Below are 27,479 nucleotides of genomic sequence, written 5' to 3' on the forward strand. Positions count from 1 at the left end.
AGAAGGTACATGTGTTGGGTTTGAGGGAGGTAGGAAAGAAGGTACATGTGTTGGGTTTGAGGGAGGAAGGAAAGAAGGTACACGTGTTGGGTTTGAGGGAGGAAGGAAAGAAGGTACATGGGTTGGGTTTGTGGGAGGATGTAAAGAAGGTACATGTGTTGGGTTTGTGGGAGGATGTAAAGAAGGTACATGTGTTGGGTTTGAGGGAGGAAGTAAAGAAGGTACATGTGTTGGGTTTGTGGGAGGAAGGAAATAAGGAACATGTGTTGGGTTTGAGGGAGGAAGGAAAGAAGGTACAAGTGTTGGGTTTGAGGGAGGAAGGAAAGAAGGTACAAGTGTTGGGTTTGAGGGAGGAAGGAAAGAAGGTACAAGTGTTGGGTTTGAGGGAGGAAGGAAAGAAGGTACAAGTGTTGGGTTTGAGGGAGGAAGGAAAGAAGGTACATGGGTTGGGTTTGAGGGAGGAAGGAAAGAAGGTAAAAGTGTTGGGTTTGAGGGAGGAAGGAAAGAAGGTACAAGTGTTGGGTTTGAGGGAGGAAGGAAAGAAGGTACATGTGTTGGGTTTGAGGGAGGAAGGAAAGAAGGTACATGTGTTGGGTTTGAGGGAGGAAGGAAAGAAGGTACATGTGTTGGGTTTGAGGGAGGAAGGAAAGAAGGTACATGTGTTGGGTTTGAGGGAGGATGTAAAGAAGGTACATGTGTTGGGTTTGAGGGAGGAAGTAAAGAAGGTACAAGTGTTGGGTTTGATGGAGGAAGGAAAGAAGGTACACGTGTTGGGTTTGAGGGAGGAAGGAAAGAAGGAACATGTGTTGGGTTTGAGGGAGGAAGTAAAGAAGGTACATGTGTTGGGTTTGTGGGAGGAAGGAAAGAAGGTACACGTGTTGGGTTTGAGGGAGGAAGGAAAAAGGAAGGAAGGAAAGAAGGTATGGATGAATCTGGTCCCTGCTTTAACTCTAACAGCTGCTCTTCCTCTCTGTGTTTCAGTGCCGACTGGTCGATCGACTCGTTGCTCCGCAGATGGAAACTGAACTGTGTCGACGTTCGGCTGGAAAGTTTTAACGCCGATGAACCTCAGTTGGCTGGATCGACTCTACCAGGCAGGCACAGCATCCAGATGATGATTATCACACTGAAGACAGATTCAGCCTGATAACAGTAAACATGGAGGAGAGCAACAACGCTGCTTACGGTCCGTTAAAAGACGAGAGACATTTCACCTTTGTTGGACTTTTACGAAGAAAAACTGGAAGGAGACGAATCATAACTGAACACCTGCAGCTATTAATGTCGCCCATGTTACTCATCATATTTAATTAGTTTATTTGTCAGGGACAGTGAATATTAATGGACATTTCTTAGCGCTGGGAAGTATATTGAAATTATATCGATATCGTGATATGAGACAAGATATCGTAATATCGCGATATGTCATCAGAGTTGTCTTTTCCTGGTTTTAAAGCTGCATTACGGTAAAATATATAATTTTCTGAACTTACCAGACTGTTGTAGCTGTTCTGTTATTTACTTTTTACCCACTTTGTCATTATATCCACATTACTGATGATTATTTATCAAACATTTCATAGTGTAAATATCATAGACTGTATGTAAGAAATGGACATAACATCCGTGACGTCACCCATTGGTTTGTGGACTGCTGCTCGGAGGCCAATAGTATCGGATCTGAGCAGCGCCATCTTGAAAATTTCAGGGGCATGCTGGGAAAAATAAAAACATGGATACTACTTATATGGGCATCAGGAGGAGCATGACGCGCCCTCCTGAACCTGTGAACCAATCAACCTGTCAATCACCACGTAGCCACGCCCTAATGCATACCCTGCTTTATCGTCACATATAAAATCAGGGAGGCCAAAATGTCCCAAATGAACATCATACTGCATTGAAGAAGGCTTTAAACTAGCGATTGAGACCATAAACACATTTTGAAAACGTTTACTGAGGCTAGAAATCAAGTGAGAAGTTGGTGAATTCTCCATTGACTTGTATAGAGACGGAAGTCCTTTTGACACCAAAACGGTCGCCCCCTGGTGGCCTTTTGATAGAATGCAGTTTTAAGTTACTTCCTGGTTGGCCTCATTTCAGAGGACCGGAACTCCCCACCTGGTAAATATGTTGTGAAAGCATCGACAGTCAACTCTACAATGTTGTTGTGATATCGATATCGAGGTATTTCGTCTAAAATATTGTGATATTTGATTTTTGTCCATATCGCCCAGCTGTAACATTTCTGTAAATATGCCAGAATTAGGTTTTCATCTGTTATCCATAGCCAGGTGTGGAGCTGGCAGCCTTAAAATCAAGAAAACAAATTTGAAAAAATCATATGAATTGGTTCCTGAAGCCTGTCGCCAAAAGTCCCCAACTTGAGTCAAGAGTGACGATCTTCTTTTTTTTTGGATGCATCCTTTGGAGTGGGGAGGAGAAGTACCAATGACAGCCCTGTGCTCATAGTGTTAGACATTCATTACTGATGCTATGGTGTCATGGTCCAGTTAAAGTGTTGCGTGACACAGCGGCTAAATACTAATACATTTACTGTCTTGTAGGGCTGGGCAATTAATCGAAAAATAACCGAAACCGACATTTAGAAACTCTAATCGACTTAATCTTGCTCATGTCAATGAATCGTGGTGTTCACTGTTGCCATGACAGTAAAGGTTGCATATCTTTAAGGAATTTGAAAGCTTGTCTTCAGTGATCATTTTAACCCAAACCATTCTAATCAAGTAAACTAGACATTAACCACAGCGTCACACCTTAAAACCTCATTATTTTCACTCCCTAAAGATCCTCATGTGTGAGGGCAGCAGTGTAAAATACAAAACAAAAGAAACTGTGAAAATACATAATCGTTCATCAAAGGAGGAGATAATCGTTCATTAATCGTAATCGAGGTTAAAAGTTCAATTAATCGTGATTTTGATTTTTGCCATAATCGCCCAGCCCTACTGTTGAGTCACTGTTACTTTTTCAGACTGAAATAAGGGATTTTGTCCTGATGACGAGGATGAAGATGGGTGTAATCCCTGTGTTGTTCATGTCAGAGTGCGTCCCACGTCACCAGTTGGTGTAGATATGATTTTGGGCAACGAACCTAGCTGGTAGTGCTGTTTGGGCAAGATAAAGGTAGTTTCCAGACCGTTGGCATCTGTGGAACAAGATAACGGTAGTTTGCACTGTTATGCACAGAGCTGTAAAACGTCTGTCTGAGTGTGGTGAAGGTATTAGTGAACATGTGGTCTCGCTGCCTGATCTCCCTCCATCTGTGTCAGTGGAGGACTGGGTGAAAAGCCAGAAGGCTGATTCATCTCTTTCTGCTCTGTAGGACGAGGTGATGCCGGCTGAGGAGCTCAGAAATGTAGCTCCGGGTTATTTTGTTCAGGCGGACTTGGTGGTGGATAAGTAGTGTAGCCAAGTGGTTTTCATGATGTTGTGTTGAAAACTGCACATGACAGTTGTGGACATGTTTGGAAAAAGAAAACCTATGATCGTGTCCTATGTTACTTTACAGACTTAAGCTCCATCTGGAAAAAACATGTCATCCAGAAAGCCAGACAGGTCATTAGTCATCCAGACCACATCCTCAGGCCGGCGTTACCTTTCATCCACGAGGAAGACAAACAGATACGCAAATTAATTTATTCCTTCGGCCATCAGGCTTCTAAATGCTGCTGACAGCTAAATGAACACAGGCCAGGCATTGTAAACCTGAGAGCCTTAATGTGTATATTTATTCATTATTTATTTCTATTATTGTTACTTCCTGCTAGCTCCGGTTGCCCATGCCAACCTGTGGAACCAAAGTCAAATATTTAATTTCAACACATTAAAGGCATTAAATGTATTTTTTGCACTAAATGACTGTGTGGTCCTCCATCACTGATCACTGGAAGCACGTTAGAAGGAGATCTGATAATAGTCACTATAAACAGGAGGAATGATTACAGAGAGGAAAACCTGACTGCCGCTTTAAGACACACTGGAAGCACTGTGAACTGTTCCTTTAAACCCTCACACACTGTTTACTAGTTATGAGGAAAGCCTGAAAACATCACAACAGCATCCCCAACAGCTGAGGGCGCCACAGTCTATTGAGACTTTTAAAAAGGGACTTAAAACATTTCTTTTTAATAGATCTTTTGTATTTTCATTATTTTCTGATGTTTTATGTTTTGTTTTAGTTTTGTTTGTCTTGAAGCACTTTAAGTATGGCTTTGCAAATGTAAAGTGCTTTATAAATGAAATGTTTTATTATTATTATTATTATTATTATACACAGTGTAACTATTCACATGCATTTGTTTGCTAAACTTTAATTACTGTGTGTTCAGGTTTTGATGATTCAAATGTCTCCAAGTTTCTGAAAAAGTGTATTTCTCTCTCTCTCACACACACACACACACACACACACACACACACACACACACACACACACACACACACACACACACTGACTTCCTGTACAGAAGGAGGGAGGAACGCTGAAATCGAAAGTATTCAGTCAGACGCCATTTAACAGTCAGCAGAGCAGAAGGAGGAAAACAAGTCTGAGGCAGGTGAGTGTTAATATCAGGACTGTAAATAATGATTACTGTTATTATTGATCAATCTGATGATTATTTTTAGTTTCATTGTTTAGTTGATTAAACTGTCAGAAAAATATGAAATCACACAGTTTGACGTCTTCAAAAGTAGTTTCCTGTTTTTCATTTCCTGGTTTCTGCGTCCTCACAGTGATGTAAAAACTCAGCAAACTCTTGGATAAAAACATTGTTAGTGGATAAAAATGAATAATATTAATATAAACATGTAGAGGATGAAAACTCTTCACGCAAATATATTCAGTTTGCAGCTGTAGATAACACACACACACACACACACACACATGAACACACACACACACACACAGAGAGAGAAGAAGGGAGGGAGTTGAAGTTGAAAGTAAACAGACTCCATGTTAAAAGTAGTTTCCTGTTGTTCTTTTCCTGGTTTCTGCGTCCTCACAGTGATGTAAAAACTCAGCAAACTCTTGGATAAAAACATTGTTAGTGGATTAAAATGAATAATGGATCTTTAGAGTATCATAAAACCAAAGTGTTGAAAAGAGGTCAGATTACTATGAAAAATGAGAAAAATGTTTTCAGTAAATAAGAGCAACTTACAGCAGTCATCATCAGACAACCTCATTATACCTGATCAGTTACCTGCTGTTTCTGTAGTGATGATAAAATGTTAAAAAACATTAATACTATCAGTTTTAATCCAACTGAAGCTCCCTGCGCTCTCCGGGGAAAATATGACACCAAACTCCCTTTAAGAAATATGATAAATTAATTTTTCCTTACGTGTCCTCAAACACTCAAAAACTCTAGAAACACAAGATAAAAGGCTTCATATGTCCAAAGTCTTCTGATCAATTCAGCATCAATATAATCCATAAAGATAAACTGTATCTGCCTCATTATGACCAGACTTTGTTCCCTATGAAGACAACTGGTCAAAACAAGGTTAATAATTATACAAGAAACGGTCCCCATAAGGTAATAAATACACGTACACACACACACACACACACACACACACACACACACACACACACACACACACACACACACACACACACACGTGTGACTTCCAGTAAAGAAGAAAGGAGGAAGTTAAAGTTAAAAGTAGTCAGTCAGACAGAGCAGAAGGAGAAAACAAGTCTGAGGCAGGTGAGTGTTAATATCAGGACTGTAAATAATGATTACTGTCATTATTGATCAATCTGATGATTATTTTTAAGTTTCATTGTTTATTTGATTAAACTGTCAGAAAAATATGAAATCACACAGTTTGACGTCTTCAAAAGTAGTTTCCTGTTGCTCTTTTCCTGGTTTGTGCGTCCTCACAGTGATGTAACGTGACTCACTGCTGCCTCTAAATAGAGAGAAGTCACAGTTAAGAAGCACACACATGTTTATCTGAAGTCTGTTTGTTGGATTTAAACCAGAGTCAAAGTTTCTCTTTGTGATGACTAGAAAACACACATGGTTGTAGTTAAAGTCATTTAAACTAATAAGAAGCTACTAAGTTGAGAGGCAGGACTGGGTTTATTATACTGTGTATGTGTGTGTGTCTCCAGTGTTCCTGGTTTACCTCTCAGACTCCAGAAGATGAAGGAAGAGGAGGACAGAGTCTCTTATACCCAGCTGTGTGTCTATGAAGAGTGACCGGTCCATTGATCATCCTCTAGTCTTCAGTAATGAACCTGGACCTGGCATCTCAGAGGCTGAGTTCACTGAACCACAGCAAACAGGTGAGTTGTGAAAGCAGAAGACTAACTGGACCTTGTGCTGAGATTACTTTGTTAACTATTGTTTAAGATTGAAGTTTTATTTTCAACAGGAAGCAGGAAGCAGGAAAATGTTAATTTTATCACATTTCCATGACAACTGAGAAAAGGCTCCAGAACAGCTGCTGAGTAGACTTGAGATGAGATGTTTTTATTGATGATCTTCTTGAGTTTCTCTGACTGCAGCCAAACTGGGCTTTTTGTGAAATCAGTCAGATCCAGAGTAGAAACACAGAATGAGTTTCCTGACAGACAGAAACACAACTATTCTCTTATCTGATTTTACCAGAGAGCCAAGATGAAAAAGGCGGACCTCCTTAAGCTTCTGGAAGATTTAACAGATTATGAATTTGAGAAGTTTGTGTGGTACCTGGAGAATGAAGATGTGGACGACATCCCACCCATCAAAAGAAGCAAGCTGGAGAAAGCAAAGAGGCAGGATGCTGTAGATCTGATGGTGCAGAAATATGAATTTGCTGAAGCTGTGGAGGTGATGAAGAGCGTTTTAAAGGAGATCGGCAGGAATGATCTGGTGGAGAAATTGTCAAACATCAGCTCAGGAGCAGAAGGTCAGTCACAGGAAGAGACACACATGACATCACATCAAGACAGCAGCTCTGTCACAACAGCCTGTCTTTTTTTTCTTCTTTTTTTTCTTTTTAATCATTTTATATTAAGATTAAGATTTTTTATTGTCATTTATCAGCACTTATATAAATTGACACAAAATGTATCCTCTGTATCTGATTTGACCCATCCTATACACTAGGAGTAGTGGGCCACTGCAGAGCAGCACACAGGGTACAACTCCAGTTCTTTTAGCCAGTGGGACACTGACAGCAGTATTAACCCTGACATACATGTATAAAACTTTAACAAACACAAATTATCATCTAAAAGTCTAAATAAGTTGGTTTCCACCACTTGACATTTTACTGTTTGTTAAATTCAGACACGTTGATGTTGTGAGGTTAAGTTGTGACTCAGACACACACAGAGCAAAACAGAACAAAAAGTCAGGACTAACACACGTCTTCTGTCACTAATACTGATACAATAAGAAAGGCATGCTCTGAGAATAAGGTCAGTGTAGAGGAGAAATCTGATCACTGATTTGTTGTACACATAGGTTTACAGAAACAAAGTTTCTGGTTTCTCTGAGTAAACTGATTACATAAACATGTAAACACTGATGGTTGTTTAAATGCATATTTTTCTTCTTTTTCAGCACATGGTGATCTGCAGAAGGGTTTAGGTCTATGTAAGGTCACTGTGAGGAGGAGATGTCAAAATGTGACTGAAACAAGTGATGAACCAGGAGGTGAAACTTACTTCAACGATAGGTTCACTGAGGTCTACATCACAGAGGGAAGGAGTAACGAGGTTAATATTCAACATGAGGTGTTGCAGCTTGAGACAGCTAAACTGGAGACCCTCCATGACACTCCAATCAAGTGTCATGACATCTTTGAAGCCTTACCCAACCAAAGCAAATACATCAGAGTTGTTTTGACAAACGGCGTCGCTGGTGTTGGAAAAACGTTCTCAGTGCAGAAGTTCTCTCTGGACTGGGCAGAGGACTTGAAAAACCAACATATCAGTCTGTTGATTCTGCTTCCATTCAGGGAGCTGAACTCGATCAAAGATAAGAAGTACAGTCTGATCATGCTGATCCAGGTATTTTATCCAACATTACAGCTCACAGCAGAGAAGCTCGCTGTCTGTAAAGTTTTGTTCATCTTTGATGGCCTGGATGAAAGCAGACTTTCACTGGATTTCAACAACAGTGAGGTCGTGTCTGATGTCACACAGAAGACATCAGTCAGCGTGCTGGTGACAAACCTCATAGAGGGGAAGCTGCTTCCCTTGGCTCTCATCTGGATAACTTCCCGACCTGCAGCAGCCAATCAAATCCCTCCTTCATGTGTGGACAGGGTCACAGAAGTACGAGGCTTCACTGACGCCCAGAAGGAGGAGTACTTCAGGAAGAGATTCAGTGATGAAGAGCAGTCCAGCACAATCATCTCACACATCAAGACATCCAGGAGCCTCCACATCATGTGTCACATCCCAGTCTTCTGCTGGATCACTGCTACAGTTCTGGAGGACATGTTGATTTCAGACCAGAGAGGAGAGCTGCCCAAGACCCTGACTAACATGTACTCACACTTCCTGCTGGTTCAGACAAAGAGGAAGAAGAACAAGCATGATGGGGGACATGAGACGAGTCCACAGGAGCTGACGGAGGCTGACAGGGAACTTCTTCTGAAGCTGGGGAGGCTGGCGTTTGAACAACTGGAGAAAGGAAACATCATGTTCTACCAGGAAGACCTGGAGCAGTGTGGTCTTGATGTCACAGAGGCTGCAGTGTTATCAGGATTTTGTACACAGATCTTCAAAAGAGAGAAACTCCAGAAGAAAGCAGTCTACAGCTTTGTTCATCTGAGCGTTCAGGAGTTTCTGGCTGCAGTCTACATGTACCACTGTTACACCAGCAGGAACACAGAGGTAGTGAAGGACTTCCTGGGAGAAGACTACAAACATAGTGAATCAAAAACAAAGTCTTTCCTTGAGTGGATTACTGCTTTTTTCAGAAGAGAAGATAACCATTACCCATCTCTGGATGACTTCCTGATGGGAGCCATGAAGAAATCTCTCCAAAGTAAAAATGGCCACCTGGACCTGTTTGTCCGCTTCCTTCATGGCCTCTCTCTGGAGTCCAACCAGAGTCTCTTCGGAGGCCTGCTGGGTCAGACAGAGAACAGTCCAGAAACCATCCACAGAGACATCAACAACCTGAAGGAGATGAACAGTGAGGATATCTCTCCTGACAGAAGCATCAACATCTTCCACTGTCTGATGGAGATGAACGACCGCTCAGTACATCAGGAGATCCAAGAGTTCCTGAAGTCAGAGAACAGATCAGAGAAGGAACTCTCTGAGATCCACTGCTCAGCTCTGGCCTACATGCTGCAGATGTCAATGGAGGTTCTGGATGAGTTGGATCTGGAGAAGTACAACACAACAAAGGAGGGACGACGGAGACTGATCCCAGCTGTGAGGAACTGCAGAAAGGCTCGGTAAGTCCAGATGTGATTAACATTATAAATCAGTGCAGATTAGTAGTTTAGTTCTTTAAATATAAATAATATATTGGGTCATATATTGAGAATGTTGAGTTTCTTAAATTAAATTAAAGAGTACGGTCTAGGCCTGCTCTGTGTGAAAAGGGCATTGAGGTAACTTTTGTTGTGATTTGGTGCTGTATAAATAACACTAAATTATAAAATTCTTCTTATTGTTAAAATAGTGCTCTACTTGTTTATAGCCGAAATAACATCAGAGCTGTTTCAAATGTTGTGAGTGCAGTAATTGTTGATTTTTCAGTTGGTTTTTTATAGCTGTTAAGTTAATGAACACAGTTATTTTATTTATTTCTAGTAATTACAGTTTTTTCTTCTGATATTTAATTATGTACAGATCTAATATTGTCAAACCATTTGTTTTGTGTTTGTCATCAGTCAGTAAATGTAGATGCTTATGGATGTGAATATCCTGCAGTCACATTAAAAATAGTGGACAGTAAAACTGGTTTTCTAGTCAAGATGTCCTCATGTTAACTTTGTGGAGACAGACATGGGATCAGATCACACAGACACACTGTGCACATTATGGAAGCTTCAATGTAACTCCATGTTCTCTCCTTCATCTGCAAGAGTAAAGCAAAACAAAGATTAAAAGTCTGCAGGTCTGAGTGATGAGAATGATTGTTTCATTTAAACACACTGAGATACAATTAGCTGAACTGGGAGTGTTCTGGTAGCTTACTGGTTAAGACACATATCTTATAACTACAATGTCAGTGGTTCAGTTCCAGCAGTGGAGCTTGGCTGCATGTTATTCTCTGTCTCTCTCTTCTTGTTTCCTGTTTATCTCTCAGCTGTTGCTTTTCATTAAAGGATTTATTAACTTCAAACTGTTTCATCAAATGCATGAAGTAAATGTAAAGTGTCCTCTTTCATGATAACATATGTTGTAATATATGTGTCATTACAGACTTTCTCGCTGCTATCTCTCAAAGACTCACTATGAAGTTGTGGCCTCAGCTCTGAAGGCCAACCCCTCCCATCTAACAGATCTGGACCTGAGCTACAACACCCTGACTGATTCAGAGATGAAGCTTCTGTGTGCTGGACTGGAGAGTCCAAACTGTAAACTGGAGACTCTGAGGTCAGTTCACTGACTGTAGCTTTGCTAGATTTGTTTCTATATGTTCAATTATAATCCTTCACTGAAGTTTCAGATGTTTGGTTCATAGATGTTCAGGATTTGCTTTTAGCTCCAATCTGTAGAATTACATTTTTTCAGGAATTTAAAATCTGCAGTCTTGTTCTGTGTAAAAATGACTTCTAGAGTTTTAACTCATACACATACACTCTTACACATATCAAGTATCTTCGTGTTTCTTCAGTGTTTCCTTGCTGAGCTGCAGTGGAGGGATCCAAACTCAAAGAGGGATTTTTTTACTAAATATTTTTGAAACTTTGAGTCACAGAAATCAAGTGTGAGTCTCATATTAGCTTCAGCTAAACTTATGAAGTAATTTCCTACAGTGTAGCTGTGTTAGGAAGAGACCACTTCACAGTCAGTATGGACATGAGGAATGATTACTGCCACAAATAACATGTTTTAATTACACACACCTACCAAATACAGGAAGATGATTTGATTTAATAGATTCAGACATGGTGATTTTGATCAAAACCATGTGGGTCATTCCACGAAATCGGTACCTTTTCAACTTTCAGAATTTAAAATATAAAATCATTTTTATCACAATTTTAAAAGTATCTATGGAAAGAAGACATCTTAAAGTGACAATAAATTATATGGTGCCATCTCAGGCTATTTATTTTATTTATTTTATGACATGTTATCCACTCCATGATACAATTTATCTGTCAACCCTGTTACGGACAAAATGGTTACTATATAACATATTTGGAATTAGAATTGTTTAACAGTTTACACATGTATGGACAGTATTTCAGTCCCTCATTACACTGGGATTATTTCAGATTATGAATATTTTTTTAAAATTTCAATTTCATCATTCAGATGACCAAGAAAATAAAAAATTTAAAAAGAGACCACATATTAATTAAGATATATATGTATTTTTATGAGAGAAGTATTGAATAAAAGGTAGTTTCCAAAACATTTTACAGTCTTATTTGGATTGGTAGTACCTGGGTGGCCATTCTAATTATCATTTTTACATTTTTATCAAATTAATGACAGTAACAGTACTGACATATGAAGTAACAGGACTGACAAGAGTAACAGGAATGATGGGACACATTGTTCAGCACACTGTACATATTTGTATCTTTTAAAAACATTACTGCATTTATTATTATTGTTGTTATTATTATACCTTATAAATAACTATCTTTTAAATTGCAGTAGCATGGAATTTGCACAGTTATATTAGTGAAGCATATTGAATTCTAAGAAATGTAATGTTTTGAGGGGTTTGTAGTCGGGATCATGAATTCCAGACAAAGTTCTTTTAGCTGGCGCGCAGGTGGTTGAGTGGTTAGAGCGCATGCCACGTACGCAGTGGACCCCGGTTCGAATCCCGGCCAGTTCTTTTAGCTGGTATTTGGTTTCCTTTTCTTTAACATTACAAGATAGGGGTGAGGTTCTGTAGTGTAGCATTTACACAAATACATGATTAACAAGAGATTTAGAAGAATGTTACTTTAATTGAAACTGATCCTCACTACACTGGTCAGAGAAATCAACTGGCATTAAAACCAGGCCATAAAGACCTATCACACATCACAAGTCTCTTTGAAGTAGGTAACAAAATTCACATTGAGTTAGGTAAAAACTCCATCAAAGTTAAATAGGTAAATAATAACATGGTGAATGCAAAACCACATTAAAGTAATACTTTCCTGTCACTGAGGGGGGTAGCACCATAGGAAATGAGATTTAAAACTTAGAATGTAGCCATACTATAATTAATGTTAACAAGAAACATAGATAAAGTGTTGAAAACAGAACAGGAGAACTACTTCACAAATAAATCTATGAATGTGATATGCACATTCAATGGAGAAATCTCTCATTGTACTTTGTAAGATCCAACCATATATCGCTTTGGATCGCCACATGGCGACCAGTGATTGGTAGTGGGGCTGGGATGAAGCGAAGCACATCGTCATAGAGGTACCAGATTACATCATCATGAATAGGCCAATAGAATTCATTTGGACCTCCACTGTGCATACATTTGACCTGGATGTTAGTGTCATCTGTTGCAATACCTGGGTAAATGTCATCATCATACCTGACCATACACCACTTTCCAATGATGTCTGTACTAGTCCAATCAACTGCACTAGATTGGCTCAGAGTTTGGTCACGCATACTAATAGCATCTGTAAAAGTGTATTGAAGTATACATATAAACAATTTAATCAAAACAACAATATTACATTATCTTTATAATAAGAAAGCAACCTCAATAAAATGTTAGATGCATATACTAACAAATGTTACTAAGACTGCAATAAATGCTCATATGTCACCCACATTTCATAATATGGGCATCAGCTCAATGATACAAACAAGATAACTTTTAAAAATGTTAGCAATTTATCTAAATAAACGTTTTAAACTGTGTGACTAGAGTGAAACCTAATCAGTGTCACTCCTGTTACTCTGGAAAAGTAACAGGTTTGACAGTAACAGGATTGACGATTTCAAGCTAATTTGCCCCTAGCTAGCTAATGTCCAAGGTCACAAGAGCACATGTCATACAGTTTGAAATAATTTTACTTGTAGATATGGTAAATATCAAGATATACAAATTATTATTTTAATTAATATGTTACAAATTGGTAACAGTAATGACGCTGTATGATGTCCCCCACCCCAACAATCTCATAAAACAACAAAATTATACATTATAGAAGAGAGAAACTTAGTTGTGTTTTAACTGTTGAAAATCCTCTTCCTGTAAATGATGTAACTTCCTGTGAATGATGTCACTGTTGGAATGTGCCTTTATTTTACAGAGGTTTTTTTGTGTCAGTAACAGGGTTGACATGAAATCAGGGGACACTGATAAAATGATTAAAATTTTATAAAGATTACATGTATTCATGCTGAAAACCTTGCTTAACAATGAGATTACTATTAGAACAATATACAAATGTGAAAATTGTATCATTTTTCCAACAACAAGTAACAACTAAAAAGACCTGAAAAATAACTTTCATAGTGAGGGACAGGCGAAAATCCCTGCCTTATCAACATAAATGCAAATTTAACTATGGAAAGTAATATTTAATTTACTTAAATTTGAGGTAGTGTTGATGATAGAAGACATACTAATGTTAAGTTTTTAAATTATGTGTGTATTTGGTATTATAGTGATTTTATGACAGATTATTTCTCTGGGACGCAAAATGTACCGATTTCACGGAATGACCCATTTATTCTTTATTCAGATTGTGTGGCTGCAGTTTGTCAGACATCAGCTGTGCTTCTTTGGCCTCAGCTCTGAAGTCCAACTCCTCCCATCTGAGAGTGCTGGATCTCAGTAACAACAAGCTGCAGTGCTCAACTGTGAAGCTGCTGTCTGATCTTAAGGAGAGTCCACGCTGTAGTCTGGATACTCTGAGGTTAGTTCATTTAGTTAGTACAGTTAGTTGACTGTCTTTTTATGTTTATTGTAATGTTTGACAACTGAAACTAATTTATGTCAAGAATAGCATGCATGCCAGAATCTTTATACAGTTAATTAGTGATAAACATCCCCCTAGCATGAATCATATATCCATAACAGGCTAATGTTACGCATGATCTATGATAACAAGAATACAAAAAAATCTGCACCATAAATAAAATAATTTCATTATTTTAGAGACCCTCCAAAATTTCGCATATCATGTTTTCAGGGGAGCTCATTTCTTACTAAGGGGGGAAAAGCTCCTCCTGGCTCCCCTGTAGTTTATATCCTGGTCATAAAAGATGACTGATTGTTACGACCCAAAATTGTCTAGGGGAGGAGGGAAGTAACGATTGGTATTACCAATAATTTATTTTATAAATGAGACCAACAACAAAACAAAAACTCAGGCTCAATAAACAACTAAGGATGGACTTCACTTAACATGATACAACACCACTACTAGTCACTAAACACTATCACAGAGTCACACACAAGGCAACAATAACTACACTGCTGGATGGCCCACTGGCACAGAGAAAGGAGAGGCTGGAGCCTTTTTGCTGAGGCTGATTGCAATGGGGCACAGCTGTGGTGATCAGCTGAGGGAGAAAGAGGGTGAAAGCAAAAACATTACGGCACGTAACACTGATTCTTAAAGAAACTGTAGAAAATGTCCACTGTTAGCTGTTAAAGTAAATTAATGTTTATAATTTTTGGTAAGAGTCACATCTGTATACAGAAGATCCTCTCAACTAATATCTGTTTGAAACTGATCAAGTTTACTTGATAAAGGAGAACTATTTCTTTATTATATTCTTTAAACTTTTATTGATCCTTCAAAGCACACACACATACAGTACACACACACACACACACACAGATCAGTGCATGTGTTCAAAGTATTTTTTATGATTCAGTGTTGACATGAATATGTTTCTGAATGTTGTGGTGACATTTGGATGATGTCTGAAGAAGGCTGACATTATGATGATCCACAATAACACAATGACAAAGTCGCTCTGCTCATTTTAGACTCCTGCAACTCTGCGTCTTCATATGGGGACATTACATTTTGTGTTCATTCTGCATAACTGACCTGTTGTCCTTGTTAGTACACCCTTTTTTGTGCTACCTAGTGGCAGCAACAGCACATTACATCAATCAGTGTATAAACGGGATGGCAGGTATCTTGGCCAAATCAATCAACAGCCGATCCCCAGATAAAAGTGGACCAGGTGAAAAACCATATCAAATTTTATGGTTGAATCCTGTTTATTTATGCTTAATAAATGCTTTAAAAAAAAGTTTGTAGTTTGATATGCTGTAACACGGCCAATCAGGAAGTACTCATTTGAGGACATCATTTTTTAAGAAACTACTTCCTGCGCAAAGACCATGCTTAGTTATTGTACGTATTAGGTCCTACTAGTACCAAATATCTAGGAGAAATTAAAAATGTATACCAAACAAAAGCCCGGGTCTCAAGAGGTTAGAGAAAAGCTGAGGACATAGTAATGTTGAACTACACATTTAAAACCTGAACACATCTGATTGGATTATAAATGGATTTTTATCTACATCATTTTTTATTTATTCAGATTGGATGACTGCAATTCTTCAGAGACCAGCTGTGCTTCTCGGGTCTCAGCTCTGAAGTCCAACCCCTCCCATCTGAGAGAGCTGGATCTAAGTAACAAGAAGCTGCACGATTCAGACGTGGAGCTGCTGTGTGATCTTCTGAAAAGTCCAGACTGTAGACTGGAGACTCTGCTGTAAGTTCACTGACTGTCTGTTACTATTGTTGATCTCAATGTTTAACAACTACATCTAATTTATGTACATACATAATTTATATCTATGAAATTATTTTTTCTTTAGTTTCAGTGTTTTACCGTACAGTTTAGTCTGTTGTTATAAAAGATGATTGATTCTTAAAGAAACTGTAGAAAGTGTTCACTGTTAGTTGTTAAAGTAAATGAATGTTTATGATTACTTAGCGCACTTACGTTTTCATTAGGTTTGCCCATGCACTCTTCCCAGGGCACTGTGAGCTCCATAATGATCAGTTGCTTGGTGGAATCTGAGATAATGATCATGTCTGGTCGGAGTTGTGTTGATGTTATCTAAGCTGGGAACTTTAGCTGTTTGCTGCCCATCATCAGTTTCCAGTTGCTGGCAGTGGCAAGGAGGCCAGACTTTACTCTCGGTTGTACCGGCTGCTCTCCAGCTTTGAGGAAAGTGAAGGTCTTTGGCTAATGGTGGCCCTTGATGGTATTGATGGCAGTGGCAATGCTTTCAGTAACTGCCCTAAGCACCTGGTCGTGGTGCCAGCAATAGCGCCTGTCTCCAAGGGGCTTTTGTCTCACTTTTGCCCCAGACGTAGTGGTTTGGTGGACTTGGTAGTACATCATACACAGCTTGGACTAAGAACCTGATACAGTGGGAGTCTGCTTTCCAGTTGTTGGCCCAGGTGATCTTTCATTGCAGAACCACTTACTGCTTAATGCTCCTTGCTGACTCATTCCCACCATCCTGCTGGTTCATACTGCCTCCACGCCTGCCCGCACTTCCTCCTGGAAGAGATGTTGCAACTCCTTGCCTTGAGGGTGTAGAACCTGGTTACCATGAAGTAGCCGATGCCTCGTGGAATTTGTCTGCACTCCATTTCCTGCCTTTTCGCACCTGAATGCCAGCTGATGCCACCTCAACTGTTGTAATGGGCACTGCATATACCAGCAGGGGCCAAAGGATGCGGGTCAAGATGGAGGGATAGTAAATCCAGGCCTTAAATCTCCCTTGCAGAACTATTTTTTCCACTTTGCCGAGCTAGAACTCAATCTCTCTGCTGGTTTTCTTATTTGAGGCTGCAGTCAAAAGTCTTCCCATGGCTCTTGACTGCCTGCTCTGTAATGGACGGTATGGTGGCTCCTTCCAGTGAAAAACCAAACCTTTCCCTTCTCGAGCACTAGAGCCATAGATTTGCTGGTTTAAATCTCATTCTTGCCCAGCTGATGAGCTTCTCTAGGTCTTGGAGAATCCACCTGCTCCCTGCGACTGATGTAGTGGTGACAGTCAGGTCATCCATGAAGGCTCTTATTGGTGGCTGTCACACTCCAGTCCTGGTTAAGGGAGCCCTGCACTGGACCTCCGCTGACTGGACAATCATGTTCATGGCAAGACCAAAAGGGATGACTGAGATGGTACAGCCTGTGATTATGTCTTTCTCATGCCAATGCCAGTCTGATGTATCTGACCCAGCTGTGACTCTTAGCCTGAAGTTGGCATAGTAATCCAGGTTAAGGTCCATGATTTTGCTGGGAATATGATGTCACTGAAGGGTACCATACACATTAGCAAGGTCCAGCCATGGCACAGTCGGGTCTCCTTTCCCTTACCAAACTTCTCTAATGAGGTGTGTGACCATACAAATTTGTTCCAGACAGCCTTGAAGGATGAGACTCCAGCTCGTGGTCTCTCTCTGGGTCACTTAATGTGTTATGAAGGAAGGAGTTCACATCCTCAGTTGAGCACTTAAAATTGCGGCTGCATTTGTCCACTAGCAGCTTCTTGGTGAAGGCAAAAGGATTGGAGTACGCAGTGCCCTCCCTAGCTCTTTCCTTCCGCCGCATGCGGTACCACTCTGCCCTGTGCAGGGTCATGACCTAAGATGTTGCAGAGCTCGGCAAGCGGTTCCTTTCCTCCTTCTCTTGCCACCTTATGCTGTTGGTTAAGGCTTCAAAACTCTTGAGGCTGTTGATGTATCTGATGTATCTTGGTGGCTCTACAGTTCATTGCGTAGGTGGGCTTGGTGTTTCCACTCTAAACGTGGCCAAACCTCTCAGCCGCAGAGCTGAATATGATCACCGTCATAGTCTCAAGCCAGCGGTCCACCTGTCCCTTGCTTGTGGTTTCAAGGATTTTGCTCACGTCAGCTTCAAACTGTGACCACAAAGTCTGACTGTTAGGTTAAGGCCTTTTGATCCTCTTCTGTGGGACTGTTGTGCAATGATTGGAAGGCTCTACTGCTTGGAGGAACTGGGCTCTGCGGGGTGATTCCCGACCGGGCTCCTACTGCATCTCACCAGGATCAGATTGTGTGATCGTATAACCTGCAGTATATTCTCATGCTCTGTGCACTTCATCCTGGCCTGGTGTTTTTTTACGCTGCACAGGTTCTTTATCAAGAACCCGCGCTGCCTCATAATAGTATTTTTATGAGTCAGTGTTATCATGAATGTGTTTGAATGTTGTGGTGACATTTAGATGATGTCTGTAGAAGGCTGACATTATGATGATCCACAATAACACAATGACGATGTCACTCTGCTCATTTTAGAGAAAAGCTCATTGATGAGGACATAGTAATGTTGAACTACACATTTAAAACCTGAACACATCTGATTGGATTATAAATGGATTTTAATCTACATCATTTATTCTTTATTCAGATTGAGGTACTGCAGTTTGTCAGAGATCAGCTGTACTTCTCTGGTCTCAGCTCTGAAGTCCAACCCCTCCCATCTGAGAGAGCTGAATCTGAGCTACAACAAGCTGCAGGATTCAGACATGGAGCTACTGTCTGAACTTCTGAAGAGTCCAGACTGTAGACTGGAGACTCTGAGGTAAGTTCACTGACTGTCTGTTACTATTGTTGATCTTAATGTTTAACAACTGAACCTAATGTATGTACATACAGTTAGTTTTTTTCTATATTTTCAGTATTTTACTGTACAGTTTAGTCTGTAGTAGGGCTGTCAATCTTCCTCTATAAATCCATTTGAATTTCATTCATCATTGTTTTTAGTATTCAAATTATATTCGAAATTGTAATGCTCAAATTTAGCCTACTATTAATATTTACAATGTACTTATAAACAGGCTTATGTGTTGTCAACGCCACTGTCAAAATGGTTATTTGACATGGAGGGCATCCCAACATGACCAAGAAACAGGCTAAAACTTTCAGCTAGCTGCTAATAAATAAACCAAGGCACAAATGAATAATGTTGTCAAGTTTAATTAGCATCTAAATCGCAACACATTCCTCTCCTCATTGTTGCTTCTTTCAATGAACCGAGCAAAAGCCAGGGTTGCATAAACTGAAAATAGATAAAAGTGCTCCGTTTACTGCATTACTAATTATAACATTTCAAACAACATTAATGAGGTTTGGTTATATAGCTTCACTCGTACGTCAGTATTTCAAATATTCAATATTTCTTATTTTTCCGTTTGTTATCAGGAGTGGTCCGCTTTGCTTTCAGCCAATTCTGTTGTGACGTTACGTCAGCACTCTGAACGTGAGATTGTGATTCAGACTGAGAAAACGTTGTTTTTCAGACGTGACAAAAGCTTCTTTTCCCATGCAAGGAGATCAAGACGAGAAGATTGACATTAACTAACATTAGCCATCACATTTATATAAAAAATACACACTCAAATAGTAATTTCAGCATTAAATTTGTTTTTACAGTTCGAATTATATTCGATAACGGAAATGTGTTAACCCTAACCCTAACAGCCTTAGTCTGTGGTTAAAAAAATGTCTTATTCTTAAAGAAACTGTAGAAAATGTTCACTGTTAGTTGTTAAAGTAAATTAATGTTTATAATTTTTGGTAAAGAGTCACATCTATATACAGAAGATCCTCTCAGCTAATATGTGTTTAAAACTGATCAAGTTCATTTGTTGAATAAGAAATATTTCTTTATTATATTTTATAATGTGTTTTAATGAATAGTGATTGATCATTGATATTGATCCTTCAGAACACGCACACACACACACACACACACACACACACACACACACACACACACACACACACGCACACACAAATCAATGCAGGTGTTTAAAGTATTTTTATGACTCAGTGTTGACATGAATATGTGTCTGAATGTTGTGGTGACATTTGGATTATGTCTGTAGAAGGCTGACATTATGGTGATCCACAATAACACAATGACAAAGTCACTCTGCTCATTTAAAACCTGAACACATCTGATTGGATTATAAATGGATTTTAATCTACTAGTCACATCTGTATACAGAAGATCCTCTCAACTAATATCTGTTTGAAACTGATCAAGTTTACATCTTTTATTCTTTATTCAGATTGAGGAGCTGCAGTTTGTCAGAGAACAGCTGTGGTTCTCTGGTCCCAGCTCTGAAGTCCAACCCCTCCCATCTGAGAGAGCTGGATCTGAGTGACAACAAGCTGCAGGATTCAGGATTGAAACTGCTGTCTGATCTTCTGAAGAATCCAGAATGTAGACTGAAGTATTTGAGGTCAGTTCACTTACATCCATGAAGTTAGTTTATTTTCACACACACACACAAACACAAAGGCACACACACATGCACGCATGCACGCACACACGCACGCACACACACACACACACACACACACACAGATCAATGCAGGAGTTCATAGTATTTTTATGACTCAGTGTTGACATGAATAAGTGTCTGAATGTTGTGGTGACATTTGGATGATGTCTGTAGAAGGCTGACATTATGATGATCCACAATAACACAATGACAAAGTCACTCTGCTCATTTTAGAGAAAAGCTCATTGATGAGGACATAGTAATGTTGAACTACACATTTAAAAACTGAACACATCTGATTGGATTATAAATGGATTTTAATCTACATCATTTATTCTTTATTCAGATTGATAAACTGCAGTTTTTCAGAGACCAGCTGTGCGTCTCTGGTGTCAGCTCTGAAGTCCAACCCCTCCCATCTGAGATGGCTGAGTCTGAGTAAAAACAAGCTGCAGGTTTCAGACGTAAAGCTGCTGTGGGATTTCCTGAAGATCCCACACTGTAGTCTGGAGACTCTGAGGTCAGTTCACTGACTGTCTGTTACTATATCAGTTTGAAACTGATCAAGTGTACTTGATGAAGGAGAAATATTTCTTTATTATATTATTTAATGTGTTTTAATGAATAATGTCTGATCATTGATATTGAAGAAGAATCCAGACTATAGACTGAAGTATTTCAGGTCAGTTCAATGACTGTCTGTTACTATTGTTGATCTTAATGTTTTACACCTGAACCTAATTTATGTACATACATAACTTACATCCATGTAGTTAATTTATTTTCACACGCACACAGTGTTGACATGAATATGTGTCTGAATTGTGTAGTGACATTTGGATGATGTCTGTAGAAGGCTGACATTATGATGATCCACAATAACACAATGACAAAGTCGCTCATTTTAGAGAAAGCTCATTGATGAGGACATAGTAATGTTGAACTACACATTTAAAACCTGAACACATCTGATTGGACTATGAATGCATTTTGATCTACATAATTTATTATTTATTCAGATTGCTGGGCTGCAGTTTATCAGAGACCAGCTGTGCTTCTCTGGTCTCAGCTCTGAAGTCCAACCCCTCCCATCTGAGAGAGCTGGTTCTGAGTAACAACAAGCTGCAGGATTCAGGGTTGAAGCTGCTGTGTGATTTCCTCAAGAGTCCAGACTGTAGACTGCAGACTCTGAGGTCAGACACAATTTTATTTTACCTCTGTGTTTACTTTAGTATGATGTAACAGTTGTGGTGAGACTAACCTGCAGACATAAAGCTTATATTATGCTGATCAACACTGAATATCTTAATGGGAAAGTCTACTTTCTTCTTCAGTAGTTTAGTCCATTGATAAAATCCTACACTGGATAATTCACTCTGAACCTCTCAAACTGTTTTTTGAATTTTACATTTGACGGTTTTTAACCTGCATCCTGTTGAGTTCAGGGCTGGAAAAAAAAATAGATTCCCCGATTAATTGTGATTCTTATTTGAATGATCAGTAATCCTTTTTATGCCTTTATTCAGACGATAACTAGCAGAGAGGCCGACAGGAGACGGAGAATGACCTGCAGCATATGTCTATGGCCTGATTTGAACCAGGGATGCTGCGATTATGTGGCATGCGCTCTAACCACTCGACCCCCAGGGTGCTCCAGCATTCATGTTTTAAAAAAAAAAAATGTGCATAATGATGAAGCCCTTGCAAATGATCAGTTGTGGGTAGATTGCTGAAAATCAATACTCAAGTAAAAGTGCAAGTACTCCCATTAAATGGCTCAAGTAAAGTAAAGAAATACCTGGTTAATAAATTACAACTTTGAATTTTAATATTTTAGGGCAAGTGCAAAACAATGAAAAACAGCACTTGTTAATAAAATGTTTTTTTTTATTAATGAAGTAGAACAGGTAGGCTAATCAAACAAATAGATAGCCTCTACGACTGAGATATAATCAATCTCCCACTCTCTTTCCATCTCTTCCTCACCTCACCTCCCCTTCTCCTTTTCCATTTCCTTATCTGTCCCAGAACAGACAAATGTAATGACCTTAATGTTGAATCTGCAAATGAAAAATCGCATCACAGTAAAAAGACAGGTGGAGCTTATTTTTCTTCCAGGCAGCTTGCACTCTAGTAATTACGGTAGCCTGAAGGCAATGCAGAAGGGCTACTGTAATGACTGCATTAACAGTGCAACAGAATTTAAAAGGCGAATGGCCACAGTCTACACTCAGTCCCCACATTTAGAGCAGACTAGTTGTAATGAAGCTTGTAACTCGTTACTGTCCACCACTGCAAGTGATGTTGGTCTTTTATTATCATTGCTCATCTGTTTTGCACTTGTAGGTCTAAAAATATACATGTGTCATATTCTTTAGTATTTTTGGGCCTTTACTTGTTTTTGGCTGCACAACATGAGTTAGTATAGATGGAGTCAGGGGTGGAGCTGCAGAGTTTAAGAGGTGAAGTCACTACGTCTTTATTGAAGTAGCTGTTGTCATTAATATTAATGAGAGCTCCTTTTCACTGTTTGTATTTTTTCAGTTTTTAACCTGCATCCTGGTGATGGAGTATTCATTTTCTAAACTTGTGCTTTCTAAACTTCTTCAGCTCTGAACAGATTATGAAACGTTGAAACAACATGAAACATTGAATGATTTCAAGCATGAACTTTGTCTTTTAAAGTGACATCTTTTATTCTTTATTCAGATTGCGTGACTGCAGTTTGTCAAAGATCAGCTGTGATTATCTGGCTGCAGCTCTGAAGTCCAACCCCTACCATCTAAAAGATCTGGAGCTGAGTTACAACAACCTGAAGCTTTCAGATGTGAAGCTGCTGTCTGATCTTAAGAAGAGTCCACGCTGCAGACTGGAGTTTCTGAGGTCAGTAGAGAGTTGGAATCAGTCTGTGCTGGTTTCAGCTGTTTAGTATTAAACAGTCAGTATGAAAGCAATGATCCAGTGTTTCCTGGTGAAGCTCCAACCTTCTCAGTGCTGCTTTCCTCAGTGAAGCTGTGAGAGGAGAATGGTGACAGGCTTCAGGATTGGACAGAAAGACAGAGAGAGAGAGAACAGTCAGCCAATCAGATCAGCCAGAAGCTCGTTGTGATGATGTGTTTGAGTTGATGTGAAGACGACTGTTGTTGTGTTGATGTCTGCAGGAAATAAAGCTGGATTACAGCTGACAGCCTTAAAAGATGTATAGAGACAGTGGTCCTCATCATCAAACTGTCAGACCATCAAATCTGATGTACATGACTTAAAATGAAGCAGATTATTAAGAGCTGTGAGTTATATTAGATTAACATTGTCATCAAGTTTCATCAAGGAGGAGAGGACAGCAGGAGAGGAAGAGCGGAGGAGGGGAGTTGAGGAGAGGAGGATAGGAGGAGAGAGAAGGAGGAGGGAAGGAGGAGGGGAGTTGAGGAAAGGAGGAGAGAGGAGGAGAGAGGAGGAGGAGGGAAGGAGGAGAGGAGAAGAGGAGAGGAGGAGTAAGTGCAGGAACAGGTAGTTTAACGTTAGCTCCTAACAGGAGAACATCCAGCGTCTCTTTGACGTTTTCTCAGAGCAGGTTTCACTCGCTATCTGAGGACGTTTAATGTTAGACTGCTGGTGGGAGAAAACTGTAGACTCAGCATTTGGTTTTAGTCTTCTTCTAACCAGCAGCAGCCGTTAGCTCTTTAACCGCTGTGCTCACTAAATGCATCAAACACATCAGGACTGAAGTGGTGAGAACACAGCAGCGGCTCTTTAGGAAGTTGTATTCGTCCACTTGTTTCTCTTCTTATCACTGGAAAGCTGTGAAGACTTACATCACTTCCCTTGTTTCATTTCCACTGAGTGGAAACCCAGAGTTCATCCTGCACGTAGTGTAATGGCGCCCTCTGTATGTCAGAATACGTATTAAACGTTGAGGAGTTTTAAATCATGAAAATATTTCATGTGTTTCTAACCACGTAGTTCAGTAGGAGAGGGTAATTATAGCGTATTAAAGCATACAAGTCTTAATAGTCGGGGTTCCTTTTTACAAATGTTGATATGATTCATATTGTTGAAACGTAGAGATTCAACATGTTCTTGGTTTGTAGAAACAAACAATTGTGGCGACCAGGCTGCATGTGATGATTTAACAGCAGGAAACATCTTCATATCCCACAGAGACTCTGTAGCTTTAAGCTTTGATAAGAGTTGACATGTATCAGCAGTAAATCCATCAGTAAACTGATGAGTGAATGTCTCTGTTTCTGCAGTAATGATGTGTTCATGACTCTCAGCACTTTATTTCCTCTGTGTACTTGAGTGAAATCTGCAGAGGAAACACACTTGATAGTAAAAGTGTGTGCAGGTGTGTGAGCTTGGAGCTCAGTGTGTTCACTCCAACACGTTAACATGAGAGCTGAAAGGAAGCAAGCTACGCTGCACAGCTGTTCCACTTCTGGTCTGAACAGGACTGAAGTCCCTGCTGCTCTTTATACTGGATGTGCTGCATCACTGACTGACAGCTGATGAAGTGAGTCTCACTAAACACTCATTTATCTCCTCTGTTCTTTCTTCTTCTCTCATCAGCTGGTGATGATCTCTGTCAGAGTGAGAGTGAACATCCAAGAGTGTTGAGAGAGGATCAGCTGGATCCTGATGATCCATCTGGAGTCTGGATCTGGATTTTGTCGTCTTCACTTAAGTCTCTTAACTGACTACAAACTGAACAGTTATCTCTGGATTTAGCTGAAGTCAGCACTTTACAGATTTGTTCTACATGAGCTGTTTGATGTAAATAAAGATAAAAACAGGTGTTATAAGTCAGACTGTGAGCCTGGGCTCATATTTATCAAGCGTCTCAGTATCACACTGAGAGTTAACGAGGACTAAAACTAATGAATGAAGCAGAAGAGAATTGACTGTGACTTTCAGCAGGAGAAGGATTACTGCTGGGAGAGAGTGAGACGTCGCTGTTTTACCACAGTCAGTGATTTTGCATGTATAGTATAGTACAACAAGCTTCAGCATTTAATTTGTATTACTTTTACTTATTATTATAATTCTATGTATAGGTATGTATATGTGTGTGGATGTATATGTATATTTTTTGTATAGGAGTGTGTATATATGTATATAAAGACATATTTTGTGAGTGTGGATTGTTGTATCATCTTTTCTCTATGTTTTATCTTGCCTATGTAAAGCACATTGTGACTTATATCCAAGAAAAGTGCTTTATAATCACATTTTACTGACTTACTTACTTACCTGAATTAGTCAATAAATTAAGCTATGTTTTGCATGAGTACGGCTTGTTTTTCTCTAACTTCACACTGAGTGGAGGGAAATGAATTAGTGTTGATTATCAGCACAGATAAATATGGACCCTGCTCTTTGCTGTCAGGCCTCTGATCAGCCCGTTTGATAAATCTTTATCTTCCTTTAAATCACTTTTTAAAACTCATCTTTATCCACTGATCTACCAATTATAGTTTTATATGCTTTACATCTTAAATTTGATTCCTATGTGTGTTTTGCTGGTTTATTTTCTTGCTGTATGTTTGTTAGTTTTGTGTAAAGCGTTGTGTAACGTTGCTTTGAGAAGTTTTATACACATCTGAAGGGAAGGTGGTGGGATGATGGTGATACTAAACAAAGACCAAATTCTAATGTTGAGCTTCAGCTTCATGTATTACATATCTTTCTATTGTAGTTATTTTTTCTGTCTTAGTGTATAAATGAATCATATTTGATTGAATCTGTGTTCTTCTTTGTTTTGTACTTCTGTGGATCTGTTATATTTTTTTTGCTGAACCACCAGGAAACGCCATCTGAGTTGTCACTGTAACACACATTAAAATGAGACAAAAACCCAAAATGAATTAAAATGCAGTATTTATCTGTAGTGTATATATACCCACATAGCAAAGATGTTAATTCAACATTGTTTTGTGGTCAGTAATTTTTTAAGATTGTTTTTCTGTTGAAATGTCATTGAATCAACATTGAATTAAAGTAGAATTTTATAGTTGAAAAGCCAACATTAAATCAATGTTGATTCAATGTGCTGGTTTTTAAAGTAGTTAAGTGGGTGAGACCATTTTACAGGAGGGGGGGGGGGGGCCATATCCTAAATTAAGCACCATATGCTGTGAACAACAGATTGTGATTTTTTATAAATGTGTGTAATTCTTATAAAGGTATGTGTGTAATGTGTAATGATAAAAACATCTCCAAGTCTCCTTTGAACAGAGACAGTGAGGAAGGAGGAGAGAGGAGCGCCCCCTGCAGGAAGGTTCAACCATTTAAAATGTAACGGCTGTAACGGTTCCCAACAGACAGCGCCGCCGTGTGTCCTCTGAGAGAAAGACGGTAGGTGAGTTTTTATTACTTTATATTAGCTTTGTGATAAATCAACACAGTGTTATGTACTTCTATTGTTAATAAGATGAAGACAAACGTTTCACACTGCAGATTTAAACAGGGTCTCGTTTTTCACGTGTTTTCTTTTCTTTTGAACCCTTTTTAACAGCAGCAGCAGCAGCCAGTGTTAACCTTGCTGATTTAATGTGGAGATAAGATAACATTTGCTTGAACATGGTGACAGATATTTTCCCCTAAAGGTGACTTTACTTGACTTATTCACGCTGAGAAGAGATAGATCCCACCGCACGTACATTAATATACTATATACAGTGAGACCTACCAGCCAATCAGAGAGTAGTATTTCTTGTTGCTGGGTAAATTAGGAAAATAAATCCGTCAGTTGATGGTTGAGAGTCCTGAGTATGTTAATGTGTGAATCAGTGGGTTTGATGGACTGTAAAATAAAGCACTACTGAAGCTAAAGTTAGGATGTTAAGGAGGTCAGAGAAAAGAAAGCTAGAGAGACAATGCTCTGTTAAAGATTGAGTTAGAGCAACAAGTCATTTAGCCACCTTTATGTATACAGTAAGTCAAAGAAAAAAGAAGAATAAAAACCGTGTGCACCAGCGTTAGCAACGGTTAGCAGTCATTAGCAACCATTAATGTTGGCAACCGTTTATAACCGTTGGTGCTAACGGCGCT

The 27,479-nt window shown here is 39.3% G+C and overlaps 2 protein-coding genes across 2 annotated transcripts in view; both read left to right on the top strand.

Moving 5' to 3' along the window:
* mettl23 (methyltransferase 23, arginine) overlaps positions 1-1,559 on the top strand; it is a 9,187-nt gene extending 7,628 nt beyond the window's left edge. The window contains exon 5 of the mRNA XM_062438152.1: positions 982-1,559. Coding sequence (XP_062294136.1) covers positions 982-1,147 — 166 coding nt within the window. The 3' untranslated portion in view covers positions 1,148-1,559. The remainder of the gene's footprint in view (positions 1-981) is intronic.
* Positions 1,560-5,719: 4,160 nt separating this feature from the next.
* LOC133999018 (NACHT, LRR and PYD domains-containing protein 14-like) lies at positions 5,720-26,086 on the top strand. The gene is made up of 13 exons (XM_062438124.1): positions 5,720-5,735; positions 6,146-6,319; positions 6,645-6,924; positions 7,584-9,435; positions 10,412-10,585; positions 13,879-14,052; positions 15,701-15,874; positions 18,551-18,724; positions 20,217-20,390; positions 20,779-20,952; positions 21,452-21,625; positions 23,142-23,315; positions 24,999-26,086. Exons 2-13 carry the CDS (start codon positions 6,266-6,268, stop codon positions 25,003-25,005), a joined length of 3,585 nt encoding a protein of 1,194 aa, XP_062294108.1. The 5' UTR covers positions 5,720-5,735; positions 6,146-6,265; the 3' UTR covers positions 25,006-26,086.
* The last annotated feature ends 1,393 nt before the right edge of the window (positions 26,087-27,479 follow it).

This window comes from Scomber scombrus, chromosome 18, assembly GCF_963691925.1.
Source record: "Scomber scombrus chromosome 18, fScoSco1.1, whole genome shotgun sequence".
In the NCBI taxonomy this organism is placed as follows: Eukaryota; Metazoa; Chordata; class Actinopteri; order Scombriformes; family Scombridae; genus Scomber; species Scomber scombrus.